A 16,831-nucleotide genomic window follows, 5' to 3' on the forward strand; every position below is an offset into this window, starting at 1 on the left:
CGGAGTCGGAGTCGGAGTCTTTTTTAGAAACCCGAGCCGGAGTCGGAGTCGGAGTCACCGAAAATCTGTCGACTCCGCAGCCCTGCTAGGTCTGCGGAGTCGGAATCGGGAGTTGGAGTCGGTCGGAGTCGACAATTCTGCCCGGAGTCGGAGTCGGAGTCGGAGCTGGTTTTTGAAAGCCGAAGTCGGAGTCGGAGTCGGAGTCGCCGAAAATCCATCGACTCCGCAGCCCTGCTCCCAAGGTCATCGAGGTCACCTGAGGTCACCATATTCGAAACGGCTGATGAAATCGTATACGCTGATTCGACTGGTGGTGTTTTCGTCACGATCGGCCCAGTAGTTCCTGAGTTATAGAATGGCTGCAATAGGCGAAAACGTAAAGCTGACCTTTTGAGGTCACCTGAGGTCACCATATTCGAAACGGCTGATGAAATCGCATACGCTGAATCGACTGGTGGTGTTTTTTTTTGTTTTGTTTTTTTTTTTTGTCGCGATCGGCCCAGTAGTTCCTGAGATATAGAATGACTGCCATAGGCCACAACGGTCATGTGACCTCCCAAGGTCACCGAGGTCACCTGAGGTCACCATATTCGAAACGGCTGATGAAATCGCATACGCTGAATCGACTGGTGGTGTTTTCGTCACGATCGGCCCAGTAGTTCCTGAATTATAGAATGGCTGCAATAGGCGAAAACGTAAAGTTGACCTTTTGAGGTCACCGAGGTCATCATATCCGTAACGGCTATTGAAATCGCATACGCTGAATCGACTGGTGGTGTTTTCGTCACGATCGGCCCAGTAGTTCCTGAGTTATAGAATGGCTGCAATAGGCGAAAACTTAAAGTTGACCTTTTGAGGTCACCGAGGTCCCCTGAGGTCACCATATTCGAATCGGCTGATGAAATTGCATACGCTGATTCGACTGGTGGTGTTTTCGTCGCGATCGGCCCAGTAGTTCCTGAGTTATTGAATGGCTGCAATAGGCGTCAATGCCGAGTTGACCTCTTGAGGTCACCAAGGTCACCTAGGGTCACGAGCTTCGAAACGGCTGATAAAATCGTACCCCTTGATTCGAATGCTGTTTCGTTCGCTCCGATCAGCCTAGTAGTTCCTGAGTTATAGAATGGCTGCAAGGGGCTGCAAGGGTGGCGGTCGAATAGTGTTGTCCCCAAGGCCCTATATACCTGTCCCTGAGAAAGTAGATCGACCGTGATGGGGGCGGCGTTCGATGTCTCCCGGACGGCAAAGATTCTTTGCCGTCCGGCCAATCAGGTCCAAGGTCAGCGGGGGCTCGGCTGCGGTTATGAAACGTGATTGGCCGGACGGCGTAGAATCTTCGCCTTCTGAGAGACATCGAACGCGGGGGGGGGCCCACGGTCATAGAATACTAAGGTAACACGGAGCCGAAGCTTCAAGCCAGGGGACACGGGAGGCATGCCGTCAGCTGTCCTTTTATAAATAATCGGTTTCTTTGACTTAATTTCTAATGTTTTTCTGATGTTTTGCATCAATGAGGTACATCAAAAATTAAGTTTTATTTTTTTTTAGGTCGAAAATATTTTGTTGTCCAAACTATCCCCGTTTAAAGAAAATAGACAAGGGGAGAGTTTACCCAGGACCCTATGGAGAGAGTCAACCCAGGGCCCTATGGGAGAGAGTTAACACGTGCTTCTATGGGGCGAATTCGATGCAACAATGGCGCAGTAGCGACATTACTCTTGTTCGATGTTTTTCGGACGACAAAGATTCTACGCCATTCGGCCAATCACATTCCATAATTGCAGCCGAGCCCCCGTTGATCTAGAACGGGATTGGCCGGCCGACGTACAATCTTCGTCGTCTGAGAGACATCGAACGAGGGGTACATCGACTGAACATACATTGCGATTCAATATTCAGTATTTTATGACCGTGATTGCAATCCAAATTTGCATTTGAGCTCAGCAGTCGAGTGTGGTGCCAAAAATACCAGAAGCGATGTCCTATATACGGCCTTGACCAGAAGTGTTGCATGCCCTGGATGCAGAAAAACAAGATTGAGATGAGTGGATCAAGATGTATCTTTCGTGCAGATGTATCAAGATCCTTTCACTTAAGATCCATGCAGGTGAGGTTCCAGTGAAATTTGAATTCGATAGGTAGCTATTTTTGATTTTGCTTTGATACTTGTGGCAAGGAAACATGATTATGGTTGCATGAACCGCCCACTGCTCATTGCTGTCTTGTCTCACGTTCGATATCCGATCACCATTCTTAAATAGCTCACCCCATATGGAAATCAGGTTTCAGGAGGCCACTAGGCTTGTGGGGCCTGCCGGGGTATGTCTTCCTACATGCCGGGGTATGTCTTAAGCACAGCACGAGCCGGGCAGTAAAACTATGACCAAGAAACTGCCGGTGTCAAAATGCCATGTTATTTGATAGGCCGGGCAGGAAACAAAAGTTTACTGCCTGGGTTTACTGCCCAGGGCAATGACCTCTAAACTATAGAGCCTATCGCATCAGCCCAGAGGTATTGACCCAGGGAATGTATAATTGACATCATAATTGCATGATATTTGCATCGTAAAATTAGAAAACTAACATTTTCTGGGAACAAAAATATCTGCTCTGTTTATCAGGGCTTTGAAATATTTTGTATTAATTACAAAGCCAAAACTATGACCGAAATCCATTATCGCTTGTTGTCTTATCTTCGTTTTATATGTCTACCGATTCCTTCGGCCAAAGTTTATACCTATATTTATTGGCTATTGCGTTATTATTTGATATAGTCGTAGTCCTTTCCATGAAACAAGCATGTGAAATATTGAAAATATAATGTATTTCACGAAAGTTTTGCCATAGGGCATCAACAAAGCAGGATTACATAAAGAAAGTAAACATTCTTGCAAAAGGACAGGAAAATTCACGTTTAATCATTAGGAATAGTATATCTTCTTCCTGTTCTTATGTCGTGCCAAATCGTTTATGTATTATGTTCCTTCTTGGATATCCAATTGTGCCATTCTGAGGTAATATTTTCAGAGACGATTCCGTTTGAAGTAAGGTATTTTGACGCATTTTCTTCTACGAATTTCCTTCAAAGCCTTATCCACAGCAGAAGCGCAATCACTGTTAGGAAATTATGGACAAAACAATTGTATAAGTGTCACCAAAACCTGTCAAAACGTTTTAATAGGTATGCGGCATGTAGGAAAAATCTTACTGACCTAAGCCGTACGAAATTATTTGGAAACTCGGCTTGCAAAACTTGACTCCGGCCCTCGTGCTCCGCACTCGGGCCTCCGTCAATTTTGCAAACCTCGTTTCCAAATAATTTCGTCGGCCCGGTCAGTAATATATATTATGGTTGCATGAACCGCCCACTGCTCATTGCTGTCTTGTCTCACGTTCGATATCCGATCACCATTCTTAAATAGCTCACCCCATATGGAAATCAGGTTTCAGGAGGCCACTAGGCTTGTGGGGCCTGGTCTCAATGAGCTCCCAGTGCCAAGGACAGTCAGGCTCATATGCTGGGTAAGGTCAGGTTCAGGTAGGCCAGTATGCACTCTGCAAAGCATGGCAATTTCGACAAGATCTCGTCTGTGCTGGCTTGTCCGGCTGGTGAGGCTTTGGTGTGGCGTGGATTTAGCTTGGTGCAGTGCGGATTTTGTGTAGCGCGGTGCAGATTTGGTCTGGTGTGGTCAGGTGGTGGGGGATGTAGTGAAGTGCATTTTAAATGTGGCTGATGCCTGATAGGTGTGCGGTGGTCAGAACGGACTGTGCCAGTGCTGGTGCCTGGTGGTCCCACCAATCACGGGGGTCATCTCCTGTTGTGACCCAGGGCCCAGGGGGTCTAGTCAAAACCTTACCTATTTCTGCTAACCTAAACCTATTTCTTACAAATTAGGCATAAATGTGATTATGGTATAATGATAATTAAACCTGGCCCTTTTTCAGGCGCAAGCTTTGGATGAACTTCTGCTTCTGCGGTCGGCATTCTTACAGGAGAACCCAAGATTCATTGTACCTACCTGTATGCATTTCAAAACTGAATAATTGATAGCAACAAGTAAATATTTGAAGTTGCAGCCAAATGCTGTGCCTTCTCTGCTGCAAGAGCTACATGTCACCATTGAAGCAAGGTAAGTGTTAAAAGAAATTGTTCACCTTCTGTGAGTAACTTGATAAATAGAATTTAAAAAGGTGTGTTAAAAATGTGATGAATAAAATTTAAATGTATTCTAACTTGGAATTACACACTTCTTCTAAAGGGATTTCATTATTTTAATGATTAGAGTTATGAACACTTACAGCTGAACAACCTATCAGCTGCAAGGGATTCTGCTCCTGTAAGTGCTCTCATCGCTGATTGGCCACTGTGTGTGTTGAAGAGGTTTCTGCTTGCTGTAAATGAGCACTAGAACATTAATTTAAGCACCAATATTCACTGATAAAAGGTGAATATCTCAAACGGTTCAAATATAAGGCATACCTACACAAATCTGCTCTATCAGACTGCTATCTCAGTTTAAAATCCCATGTTAAAGGTGAACTATTTCCTCGACAGGACCAGCTCGACTCCTGCAGTAGGAGTCCAGCCTCGTCCAGTCGTCGCCGCTCGCCAAGACCAGCCGGACTCCTGCAATAGGGGTCCAGGCTGACCCGTTCGTCCAGTAACCGCCGCTCGTCAGCACCAGCTGGGCTCCTGTAGTAGGGGTCCAGCCTCGTCCAGTCGCCGCCGCTCGCCAAGACCAGCTGGGCTCCTGTAGTATGGGGCTAGGATGGCCCGTTCATCAACCGGTCCTGAAGTCACATCGCCGTCAGCCAGCCGAACTCAGTACATAAGTCACCAACCCTGAATGTTGCCAGCCAAAGTCGGCAGTTTCCTTCGGACAGTCATCTCACCAGTGTTGTACAGTGTACGAGGTTAGTGACGCAGTTAAATGCGTCAATTAAATGCGAGGACGTGCGCTTGTATGCAGCGTTTTGTCATGTTGAGCTGCATGGGTGTCGATTTTCACCGAATTGAGGGTGCCCACTGCCCGGGCGCAGCAAATCCGCCGCTGCCTTAGCGGTGACCTTGACCCGCACCGTCTGTTGGGGCTCCAAAGCCAAGCCAGCCGAGCCGGCGGGGAATCTAAAGAGCTTGAGCACCCCCAACCCGGCGGAAATTGACACCTATGTTGAGCTGTATGGATGCGTTTTAGCCTTCCGCCGTGGTGGTAAATAGCAGCCTACATGCAGAATTAGGCAGGCTTATTAGCGGACTCATTATTGGATTCATTGTGTCACGTTTGTCGGCACGTGTAAGATGTGCTTAACTGCCATTAGCTCTCGGCCTGGCGACTTCTGGGGACCACGTAATGGGGATGACAATTGGGATCCTGTGCCTTAAGCCGGCCATTTACGTCCATGGCTATATACCCCCGTACTAGGGCTAGTTATGACGTATATAGGGATCCACGAGATCTTTTTTGATGAATGTGTTGTGCAGTGTTGAGATCCGCGTGTAACGTCACTGTTTGGCCAGTCTGCCCTCAAACGCGTCATCTTTACTCGTATTTTATTTACTGAACGCTTTGCATGGTCCAGTGGTTTATATAGACATCTTCCTTGCACTAGCTAGTTTTATGTGGCCAGGTTGATTGCCTGTCAGCGCGGTCACGCTGTCGTCTTTCGATTGGTGCGCTTAAATGCGGCGAGATGAATATAGGATTTCCTTTGATGCCATTTAGTACCTGCGCCCAGCTCAACTGGGGAAGGGGGGGGGGGCACTGCCGACTTTTGGTCCCATTCTTTCCATGTAACGCCCATAGAGCCCATTGTTAAAATGCCAAAATCAAAGGGGGGCACGATGCCCCGGTGCCCTCCCCGTTCCGCCGCCTATGCGCGAAAGTACCAACTACCAACAGTTTCCAGTTGTTTGTGTCCCAAAGTTTTTTATGAGTTGGACGATTGGGCTTTTCCCATCGCTCGTTATGCAATTATTTTGTTAAACGCTCTAAAATTGTTTCTCTACAAGTCATTAGAACTTAGAAGCAAATAGATATTGATGGATACGATCTCAAGGGGGCCGATAAGAAGGAAGAGCGCGCGGCGCAATGATTGTGGAGCACAGCACACGATTAATGTGAGGCGCATTTAAGCGAGAAATAACTTCATTGAACAGAAATGAGCAGAGTACCAGCATTGAAACTGCACCAGTACCAGCATTGAAACTAAATATAAGATATCTCAGAAGGTTGCGCTTTTGGGGCCGAGTTGTGGTGCTTTACGCCGTACATCATGCTTAATGAATGTGACCGTCGTGTTTGTGGGATCCCCGTCGGTACTAGTCAGCCCCACGAATCGTGGTAGATCATAAAGATAATCTTCGCCTCCGGTTATGATTTTGAAATATCTACGAAACGGGTGCTGGGTGGTACACAAAGGCAGCTTTTTCAGGTGAGTTGAAAGGGGAAGAGGTTCTTTGAATTACCATTTCGGACCATGGTTCTAAAAAGCGCTAGTTTAAAACTATTGTTATAATTCCTATCGTAAACCATCGGACGCTCGACGCTGCATTGGCATTGGTACGATGTGCCGGTAATCGCTTCGCTCGCCGAGAATGATAGCGTGGCAGGTTTACTGATATGTAGGATTATCAAATAAATGTAATAGAAACGATATTAAATCCACTACCTCTTTAGAAGCTCTTGAAATAAACCTGGCTATCTGGTTGTCGAAGCCAGGCAAATTATATGCTTGGAATGGCTAAATGTCCATTGTCCATGACATCATTAAATTGAATTATTTTCCTTCTTAGCACTTAAAATACATTTCAGCGACACAAAACTCCCAAAAGTCTGATATCTTGCCCGTGGTATCGTGGTACGATCGGCGAGTACCTAAACCTTCCTACGCAATGTCCATGGCTATGCGAAGTCTAAGGTTGGCCTACATAAGCCTTGGGTTGGCCTGTTTATCCTGTTTCATTACGGAGCGAGCGAAGCGAGCGTAGTCTTTCCGGTCTTTCCTTAGATTAACGGAAATTTCTGAGTATGAGCGGCCGGCCGGCCGGCCGGCCGGCCGGCCGGCCGTGGTCACGCTTTTGCGAGGCTTATATCTCAGCAACCACTTGACCGATTTACACGCGGTAATTTTTGTAGGGTAGCTTCATTCCTTCTACCAAGTATTGGACTATTCCCGATGCATGTGGGTGACCCCTTATGCACGTGCCACGTGCAAAACGAAGAGGTGTCACTTTTGTAATTGTTGCAATATTTCGGTAACTACTTGGCCGATTGCGCTGAAAGTTGGCATGTAGGTAGGCACCTACTAGGCACTGCATATACATGTGCCAGAGTTGGGGTGCTGCTGCACGTGCGCACGTGCAGGGGTCGTTTCCAGATCTCGAGAACGGCTGGACCGATTGCGCTCAAATTTGGTACACGGTTAGGGACCGGTTAGTAGGGTGCCGTGCACAAGTCAGTTGGGACCCATTTTGCACGTGCGCACGTGCAGGGTGCCGCTTCCAGATCTCGAGAACGGCTGGGCCGATTGTGCCCAAATTTGGCACATCGCTAGAGACCAGTTAGTAGGGTGCCGTGCACAAGTCAGTTGGAGGTACCCCCTCGCAATTTCGCACGTGCAAGGCCCACCCTCTCGCTCGCTCCGTTAGTCGCCCCAAAAGGCGCTATACTGGTATCGTATCTATGATAATAAAGTGTTCACGATCGCATAGCCAAACTGAGAACAAAATATTTATTTGCAAAACTCCAGCAATACCCCTCGCTTGATACTATAAAAAAATATTGCACACGATCATGCGAAGCCGTGAATCCTACCGCCTTTATTTAGCGCCGGCGTTCCCGCGTTAATAATTTCTCCTGAATCGGAGGACCAATAATCAGCTGACGCACCGTTGTTTTGATGTCGGCGGACCGTGCCCGGCCCCCGCCGAAGTTAGTTGGTAGCACTGCTGCTCCACGGCGTACATTTCCTACCAGCCCATAGGGTTTACGTGTTAAATGGCCTGTTTTCGGCGAGCGATATCTCGGTCAACCTTTGAAGGAATCAATGGTTCTTAGTCTCAAATGATAGATCGATGAATTTTCTTTCGACAATTCCTCTACCATTTTTCACGAAACCCAGCCGATCTTCTACGGCGTACAGGGTAAAGATTTCTCTGCACGCCAGCACCCGCGATCCGCCTCTCCGATCGTCGGCGCGCGGTCCTCGGTAGCGCAGTCGGTAGCGTATCGGGCTACGGATCCGAGGGTCGTGAGTTCGAATCCTGGGAGTGCCGCGTGATTTTGGCTATAATTGAATGATGTAGATTCTTGAATGTTTGCATTATCAATTATTAATAGCTAATTGAATGTATCTGCCCACTAATCGGCCCCTAAAACCTGTTATTTAAGAAATTTAAGAAATGAATGTCACGTGTGCGTCACGACTGCCAACCATAAGCGCTACCATATTCTAGTTTGAACTAACTTTTTGCTAGTCCCGACCACATATAGTAGGTTTTCTAGTAGTTATACTAGAAATTCCTACCAAAGTTCGTCCTACCCTTCACTCAATATACCCTGGACCGTGCCAGCCTGGGGGGGGGCCTTGCGTGATGGTAATGGCGCGGGTTCGTGTGCTCTGAGGGAGTCGTTTTTGCATCGATTTTTCTTGTGAGTAAGATTTTGCAGGAAACTTGGTGTAAATATAAAGAGTAAGTGTTTTATAAGATGGCGTGACACTAATCAAATTGAATTAACTACAATGAAAACGCTAGGTTACGATGGCCTCTCCGACCGATGGGACTTTTTCTTCTGTAAATATAGTTTTTTAACTTTTGAATAGATTATCTTATATGAGGGATAGCTCATTATCTTATATGAGCTACGTTCTTCCGTCTTTTCTCCAACATGTTTATCAATGTTATATAGGACCCACCCCTGACCCCATTCACATTGCCCAGTTATATCAATTTCTGACTGCTATATATACTCTGCATCTAAGCCGTAAGTTTTGTACTCAGACGCTAAGAAAAAAAGATTTCCTACAATCAGCTAGCTATTCAATAAATGGATTGGTGTTTTGAAAGAAAATTGTTAGATGATTTAATTTAATTGCAATAAACGAAGATATTTAATCTTAGAATAATAACTTAACCACAATTAGAAAAAAACATTCACAAAATTAAAAAAAAATCACATTTTTAAACCATGATACTACTTACATTTTTGGCGCGTCCGTTTCAATCCTTATCCGCCACATTTGCCAATCACTGTTCAACCTTGCGTTGTAACTCTTCGATTTAGAGCCACCAGTTAATTATGCACTGCGTGAGTGCAGTGTCCCAAAACTATATTTGCTTGGGTGTCAGAGGGGAAAATTGCTGACCAAAGAAAGCATGAGAGTGAAAAATTGTTAGTTATATATAAAAAAGGTAGGGTATGGATAACACACAATTGTCTGTTAGGTAAGGCTCAAAAAGAGTGGGAAAATGATCAAAAACATTAATCTATCTACAATTGTGACAGATGCAAAACAACCATTCACGCAATTGCTCCTTCTCAGTGGAATTGGGAGCGGAAAATTGGGCTTGAAAACTGGAGGTGAGAATAGAAATGATTTTCATTTGGATGTCGTTTCCCACCCACATCTACAAATTTTGGGACACTGATTGCAGGCAATGGCAAGTCAATTTTTTATGTTAATCTGTTGTGTATCAGGCTTCAAGCATTTGACTTAGATACCATTGCTTGCAATCTATTCATGAGAGTACCTTTTTCCTTTTTCACCAGTAAGCAAAAATCAGGTTAGGTAAGGTAAGGCTAGGTACCTTAGGTCAGGTCAGGTTAGGTAGGTTAGGTCAGGTCAGGTTAGGTAAGGTTAGGCTAGCTTAGCTTCTGACAATTTTCATGTTCTCTTTCCCATATCAGTTGGGGAAACTACGAGGAGCCAAACAAAAATTGGATTAGCCAATCAACGGCTGGAGTGGGCGGGGCGATGGCCATATATGGTCATAAAATCAGACAACTTCATCTTTTCAATTAATCCTAGCATTCAAATGAAAAAATAAGGCATAAGAATGTTTTTTAACCACACAAAGCCTACACTCACGTGTACAGGTGCGTCCTGTGTGGTCTGACGGTCGCTCTGCACAGGTGTGTCCTGTGTGGTCTGACGGCCGTTTTGTACAGGTGCGTCCTGTGTGGTCTGATGGCCGCTCTGTACACTGTGTACAGGTGTGTCCTGTGTGGTCTGACGGCCGCTTTACATATACACTGTGTACAGGTGTGTCCTGTGTGGTCTGGCGGCCGCTCTGTACACTGTGTACAGGTGCGTCCTGTGTGATTTGACGGCCGCTCTGTACAGGTGTGTCCTGTGTGGTCTGACGGCCGCTCTGTACACTGTGTACAGGTGCGTCCTGTGTGGTCTGACGGCCGATCTGTACACTGTGTACAGGTGCGTCCTGTGTGATTTGACGGCCGCTCTATACACTGTGTACAGGTGTGTCCTGTGTGATTTGACGGCCGCTCTGTACAGGTGTGTCCTGTGTGGTCTGACGGCCGCTCTGTACACTGTGTACAGGTGCGTCCTGTGTGGTCTGACGGCCGATCTGTACACTGTGTACAGGTGCGTCCTGTGTGGTCTGACGGTCGCTCTGTACACTGTGTACAGGTGTGTCCTGTGTGTGGTCTGACGGCCGCTCTGTACACTGTGTACAGGTGCGTCCTGTGTGATTTGACGGCCGCTCTGTACAGGTGTGTCCTGTGTGGTCTGACGGCCGCTCTGTACACTGTGTACAGGTGCGTCCTGTGTGGTCTGACGGCCGATCTGTACACTGTGTACAGGTGTGTCCTGTGTGATTTGACGGCCGCTCTATACATTGTGTACAGGTGTGTCCTGTGTGGTCTGACGGCCGCTCTGTGCTTTGTACAGGTGCGTCCTGTGTGGTCTGACGGCCGCTCTGTACACTGTGTAGTGTACAGGTGCGTCCTGTGTGGTCTGACGGCCGATCTGTACACTGTGTACAGGTGTGTCCTGTGTGGTCTGACGGCCGCTCTGTGCTTTGTACAGGTGTGTCCTGTGTGTGGTCTGACGGCCGCTCTGTACACTGTATACAGGTGCGTCCTGTGTGATCTGACGGCCGCTCTGTACAGGTGTGTCCTGTGCGTGGTCTGACGGCCGCTCTATACACTGTGTACAGGTGTGTCCTGTGTTATCTGACGGCCGCTCTGTACAGGCGTGTCCTGTGTGGTCTGACGGCCGCTCTGTACACTGTGTACAGGTGTGTCCTGTGTGGTCTGACGGCCGCTCTGTACAGGTGTGTCCTGTGTGGTCTGACGGCCGCTCTGTACACGGTGTACAGGTGTGTCCTGTGTGGTCTGACGGCCGCTCTGTGCTTTGTACAGGTGTGTCCTGTGTGTGGTCTGACGGCCGCTCTGTACACTGTGTACAGGTGTGTCCTGTGTGGTCTGACGGCCGCTCTGTACACTGTGTACAGGTGTGTCCTGTGTGTGGTCTGACGGCCGCTCTGTGCTTTGTACAGGTGTGTCCTGTGTGATTTGACGGCCGCTCTGTACAGGTGTGTCCTGTGTGGTCTGACGGTCGCTCTGTACACTGTGTACAGGTGCGTCCTGTGTGGTCTGACGGCCGCTCTGTACAGGTGTGTCCTGTGTGGTCTGACGGCCGCTCTGTACAGGTGTGTCCTGTGTGTGATCTGACCCCCCGTCCCCCGCCGGCAGCGGAGCGATGGGCGACCGGTACAACATCCACAGTCAGCTGGAGCACCTGCAGTCCAAGTACATCGGCACCGGGCACGCCGACACCACCATGTACGAGTGGCTGACCAACCAGCACCGAGACTCCTTCGCCTCCTACATGGGACACTTTGACATGCTCAACTACTTCGCGCTCTGCGAGAACGAGGCCAAGGCGCGGATCCGCTTCAACCTGATGGAGCGGATGCTGCAGCCGTGCGGACAGCCGCCAGAGAAGCCCGAGGAGTGAGCGCCGCCGGGCTCCGCCGCCGGTGCGGATTCTGTGCCGAGATCTCGCGATGGGAAGTTGCTCGACAGGCCTCTCGTGGTTGATCTGTGTCGGCGTGGTTGTATTTGCCGCGGACTTTTGGTGAAAGGAATAACACGATGGGTGGATGTTCACGCTCATTTGATGGCCCTGCTATTGCCCTGTTTGCGCGCACATATTGTCCTGAACGCCTCATGTGTAGTGAATGCTGAATATACGGTGTTCACATTTACTTCGTATATTGTACTTATAACATTGGCGCGAGTCAGCCTCGCTCGCCGTGCCATTTGACTAGACGCTGGGCGCGTGCCCGGTACACGCACACACACACACACACACGCACACGCGCACCGACGCATACAGAGTAGGTGGTCGGCCGGTGCGCCGGGCGCTATCACACCGTATTGCATGCTGGGCGGGGCGCCGCCGCCCGGCCCCGCTCCCAGTTTGTGCCCGGCGTCGAGCAGCCATCGGCGGCCGCAGCCCGCACCGAGTGACCGCCGACCGGCCAGCACATTCAGAAAATGAACGATGAAACGTGTTGGAAATGTCCGAGTGATGGCTCGACGCGCGCTACCGGTAACAATTGCGGGTCCTATCTACACAGCACTGCGCGGCCCGGCCAAATATACAGCGTTCAGATTCCCCGGCCGCTGAATGTCCGCGCTGGGCCCCTGCCGGCCGGTCGTTTCCCTGGCCGTGTGCCTTACAGACTCCACCACCGGCGCTCCAGCGACTAACGTGAGACCGAGATAAACACGGGGACCGCGGCTCAGCGCGGCGCCGCCGGCTCCGCGGGCGGCTCAGCGCGGCGCCGCCGTCCCCCCGCGGGCGGCTCAGCGCGGCGCCGCCGGCTCCGCGGCCGCCGGCTCGCTGTGCCGCTCCGGCGGCGTTTTGACGCGCTCCGGCGCCGGCCCGGCCACACACCGCTTGTGGTGGTTCTCCCAGTCCTTGTGCTGGCAGAAGGAGCCGCAGTAGCGCGCCGAGTTGCAGCCGCTGCACGTCTCGGTGGCCTTCCGACCGCAGTTCCAGCAGTTCTGCCGGGGGGGCGGGGGGGGGGGGTAAGCCGTCAGACCGGGGTACAGGCCGCGGTTCCAGCAGTTCTACCGGGGGGGGGGGGAGCCGTCAGACCGGGGTACAGGCCGCGGTTCCAGCAGTTCTTCGGACCGCCCTGCCTACCTCGGAGCATCTCCCTGCCTACCCCGGAGGCTCGTCCTGGTCCTGCCTACCTCGGAGGCTCGCCCTGCCTACCTCGGAGCATCGCCCTGCCTACCTCGGAGCATCGCCCTGCCTACCTCGGAGCCTCGCCCTGCCTACCTCGGAGCCGTCGCTCTGTTTGCCGGCGGCGGCTCGCCCTGCCTACCTCGGAGCCGTCGCTCTGTTTGCCGGCGGCGGCTCGTCCTGCCTACCTCGGAGCCGTCGCTCTGTTTGCCGGCGGCGGCTCGCCCTGCCTACCTCAGAGCCGTCGCTCTGTTTGCCGGCGGCGGCCAGCGCCTCCTCGGCTCCCAGTTTGCGCGCCTCGGCCAGCAGCGCCTCGATACGACACCGCTCGGCCGAGACGATCTCGGAGGCGCGCGCCTCGGCCACCGTGACGGCCTTCTGCAGCTCCGACACCGCCTGGCGCTTCACCTCGTTCACGGCGTCCTCTGTGGCCGCCAGAGGGGCCCGTCAGAGCGGTGGGTCAGCGCGGTCAGAGGGGTGGGTCAGCGCGGTCAGAGCGGTGGTCAGCGCGGTCAGAGGGGCGGGTCAGCGCGGTCAGAGCGGTGGTCAGCGCGGTCAGAGGGGCTGGTCAGCGCGGTCAGAGGGGTCAGCGCGGCCAGAGGGGTCAGCGCGGGACGGTAGGGTCTCAGCAGAGGGTCTGACTAGTCGGACAGCTTTTAAATAGCCGCGATCCACGGTAAAATTCGGATATCGTCTACACTTTTGGTGGATTTTGCGTAGGGGAGAGTGGGGAAAGATGCCCAGGGTTTTACTATGTCATATATTATTCGAAAATGACGATGGGAAAGCCAAAACTTGGAGTTTCAACGGAAGCCGACATCATTTTTCTCCAAAAATATCACACTTTCGTGCCTGAAATATTATTACTTTTTTTGCTATTAAGCATTTTCCTGAAGAAGTGAAAGGGGGCATCTTACCCCACAGGGTGGGAAAGACGCCCCCTGACGTTGGGAAAGATGCCCCCTGCACTATAAGTGACATAAATGGGCACGTGAATCGCCTGAACGAATCAGTAGTCCCTTCGAGCCTGCAGTAGACACCAAACGTCATCATGAGGGCCCTCAATAGTAGTCGTAAGGGGCTTCAGAGGTCATCGTTAGGGCCATCATAGTCCAGCGCGGCCAAACAAGCCTCCGTGGTGGCGTTCGGAGGCCACTGTGGGGCTCTTATAGGTCTTCATGATGCTTGAGGGCCCTCGAGCCCATCGTGGGGACCTCCGATGCCAGTGCGGCCCGTGGGGCCAACGTGGGAGCCCTCAAAGGATTCGTGAGGGGCCCTGGAGCCAATAATTGGGCCCACAGAGGCCGTCGTGAGGGCTCTCAGAGTCAGATGCCACCCAAAAAGTCGCTATGTGGGCCGAGAGACCGGCATGGGGACAGGGGCGGATCCAAGGGGGGGTCACATGGGTCATGGCCCCCCCTTGAGGCCCGGGGGCCCAAAGACCTTCCAGGGGCACCACCGGCCTATCAGGGGTATCACAGTCCTGACAGGGGCACCACAGGACCGCCAGAGGCACCACAGGCCTAGCAGGGACACCACGGGCCTGGTGCCCCTGGGCCCTGACAGGACTGTAACGCCCCTGACAAGCCTGAAGTGTCCCCGGCAGGCACGTGGTGCCCCTGACAGGCCTGAGGCGCCCCTGCAAGGCCGGTGGTGCCATTGGCAGGCCTGTGGTGTCCATGGCAGGCCTGTGGTGCCCTTGCTAGGCCTCTGGTGCCCCTGACAGGCTTGTAATGCCCCTGGAAGGACTGTGGTGCCCCTGGGCCCTGACAAGCCTGAGGTGCCCCTGACAGGCCAGAGGTGCCCTTGCTAGGCCTGTGGTGCCCCTGGCAGGCCTCTGGTGCCCCTGACAGGCTTGCGGTGCCCTTGGAAGGACTGTGGTGTCCCTGGGCCCTGACAAGCCTGAGGTGCCCCTGACAGGCCCGTGGTGCCCTTGTTAGGCCTGTGGTGCCCCTGGCAGGCCTCTGGTGCCCTTGCTAGGCCGCTGGTGCCCCTGGCAGGCCTCTGGTGCCCTTGCTAGGCCGCTGGTGCCCCTGGCAGGCCTCTGGTGCCCCTGCGCCCGGAGAGGACTGGTGCCCCTGAAAAGTCTGAAGTGCCCCTCGGCAGGCCCGTCGTGCCCCTGACAGGCCCAAGGTGCCCCTGCGAGGCCGGTGGTGCCCCTGGCAGGCCTCTGGTGCCCCTGGCAGGTCTGTGGTGCCCCTGGCAGGTCTGTGGCGCCCCTGGCAGACCTGTGTTGACTGGTGCCCCTGCTAGGTCGCTGGTGCCCCTCACAGACCTGTGGTGCCCCTGGGCCTTGACAAGCCTGAGATGCCTGGCTATGACAGGCTCGTGGTGCCCCTGATAGACCAGTGGTGCCCTTGCTAGGCCTGTAGTGCCCCTGGCAGGCCTCTGGTGCCCCTGCTACCCCTGCGCCCTGAGAGGACTATGGTGCCCCTGAAAAGCCTGAAGTGCCTCTCGACAGGCCCGTGGTGCCCCTGGGCCCTGACAGGCCCAAGTTACCCCTGCGAGGTCGGTGGTGCCCCTGGCAGGCCTCTGGTGCCCCTGGCAGGTCTGTGGTGCCCCTGGCAGGTCTGTGGCGCCCCTGGCAGACCTGTGTTGACTGGTGCCCCTGCTAGGCCGCTGGTGCCCCTCACAGGCCTGCGGTGCCCCTGGAAGGACTGTGGTGCCCCTGCCCCTAGGGGTGCTCATGGGCCCAACAGGCCCGTTGTGCCCCTGACAGGCCTGTCGTGTATACTTGCTAGACCTGTGGTGCCCCTGCTTCCTGGCAGGCCTGTGGTGCCCCTGGCGGGCCTGTGGCGCCCCTACAAGGCCGTAGGTGCCCCTGACAGGTTTGTGGTGTCCCTGGAAGGACTTTGGTGCCCCTGACAAGCCTGAAGTGTCAAGGAAAGGACAGACCCTTTAGACGCCAGGGTCAAGTTCGTCGAACTGACAACGATTTGCTTACCTGATAACGTTCCTGGTAAGTACTCATTACTCAGCGTCCACACTCCACAACATATATACACATAGCACATTCATATATACTTGCTTACAATTGGTAAATGTGGTTGTGGCTAAGAGGTAAGATACCGACTAAAAATAAAAAAAATAAAAATAAAAACTGAAAATGGGGGCACCACCAAAATGAAGTGGACGAAATCCGTTGAGTTTTTAATTTTGGGTATAGGTAGGGGCACCACTTCGATTCATGACCCTCCCCTTGGAGTTTTCCTGGATCCGCCCCTGCATGGGGAGCACCCGACCGTACTGGACTCTCAATAGTCCCAGATCGGCTTTTGTCTACATCACAAGTATGTAATAAATGATTTGACGGGCTGTTTGAAGGACAGCCTACGGATTTAGGGGGGCGTCTTTCCCCATCAGGACAGGGGGCATCTTACCCCAAGGTACCGAAGTAACATTAAATCAGTACAATTTGTTAGCCATAAAACTACACCATGAAACAAACTGTTTGGGACACAGTACACGCATGCTAATGTATCACGACTATAGCAAGGGACCATGGGTGAAACTTTGACATCACCATTGGGGTCCCAAACGTCCAAGGGGGCCTCCATTTAGTGGGGGCCTCCAAGCAATTAGGGGCCTCCAATTGCGGAAGCGGTAATTT

General features: G+C 51.9%; 2 protein-coding genes and 1 long non-coding RNA gene across 7 annotated transcripts in view; 2 read left to right on the forward strand and 1 right to left on the reverse strand.

Annotated features, from left to right (window-relative positions):
* The first annotated feature begins 1,835 nt into the window (after window positions 1-1,835).
* LOC122376481 lies at window positions 1,836-5,359 on the forward strand. Its single transcript, XR_006255651.1, has 3 exons — window positions 1,836-2,107; window positions 3,946-4,130; window positions 4,556-5,359. It is a non-coding gene; the product is annotated as an uncharacterized LOC122376481 (long non-coding RNA).
* Window positions 5,360-6,337: 978 nt separating this feature from the next.
* LOC122376208 (splicing factor 3B subunit 5) lies at window positions 6,338-12,232 on the forward strand. Of its 5 annotated transcripts, none has more exons than XM_043356296.1 (2): window positions 6,338-6,341; window positions 11,718-12,232. In XM_043356296.1, exon 2 carries the CDS (start codon window positions 11,725-11,727, stop codon window positions 11,980-11,982), a length of 258 nt encoding a protein of 85 aa, XP_043212231.1. In that variant the 5' UTR covers window positions 6,338-6,341; window positions 11,718-11,724; the 3' UTR covers window positions 11,983-12,232. The 5 variants fall into 5 exon arrangements, with proteins under 5 accessions (XP_043212231.1, XP_043212079.1, XP_043212013.1 ...); XM_043356144.1 differs by lacking the exon at window positions 6,338-6,341 and adding an exon at window positions 8,557-8,651; XM_043356078.1 differs by lacking the exon at window positions 6,338-6,341 and adding an exon at window positions 8,565-8,692.
* LOC122376148 (protein CBFA2T3-like) overlaps window positions 12,216-16,831 on the reverse strand; it is a 90,669-nt gene continuing 86,053 nt past the window's right edge. The window contains exons 9-10 of the mRNA XM_043355898.1: window positions 13,456-13,646; window positions 12,216-13,037 (exon numbers count right to left, since the gene is read on the reverse strand). Coding sequence (XP_043211833.1) covers window positions 12,837-13,037; window positions 13,456-13,646 — 392 coding nt within the window. The 3' untranslated portion in view covers window positions 12,216-12,836. The remainder of the gene's footprint in view (window positions 13,038-13,455; window positions 13,647-16,831) is intronic.

The sequence above is a fragment of the Amphibalanus amphitrite genome, unplaced genomic scaffold (assembly GCF_019059575.1).
Source record: "Amphibalanus amphitrite isolate SeventyFive unplaced genomic scaffold, NRLGWU_Aamphi_draft 000004F_arrow, whole genome shotgun sequence".
NCBI classification, from domain to species: Eukaryota; Metazoa; Arthropoda; class Thecostraca; order Balanomorpha; family Balanidae; genus Amphibalanus; species Amphibalanus amphitrite.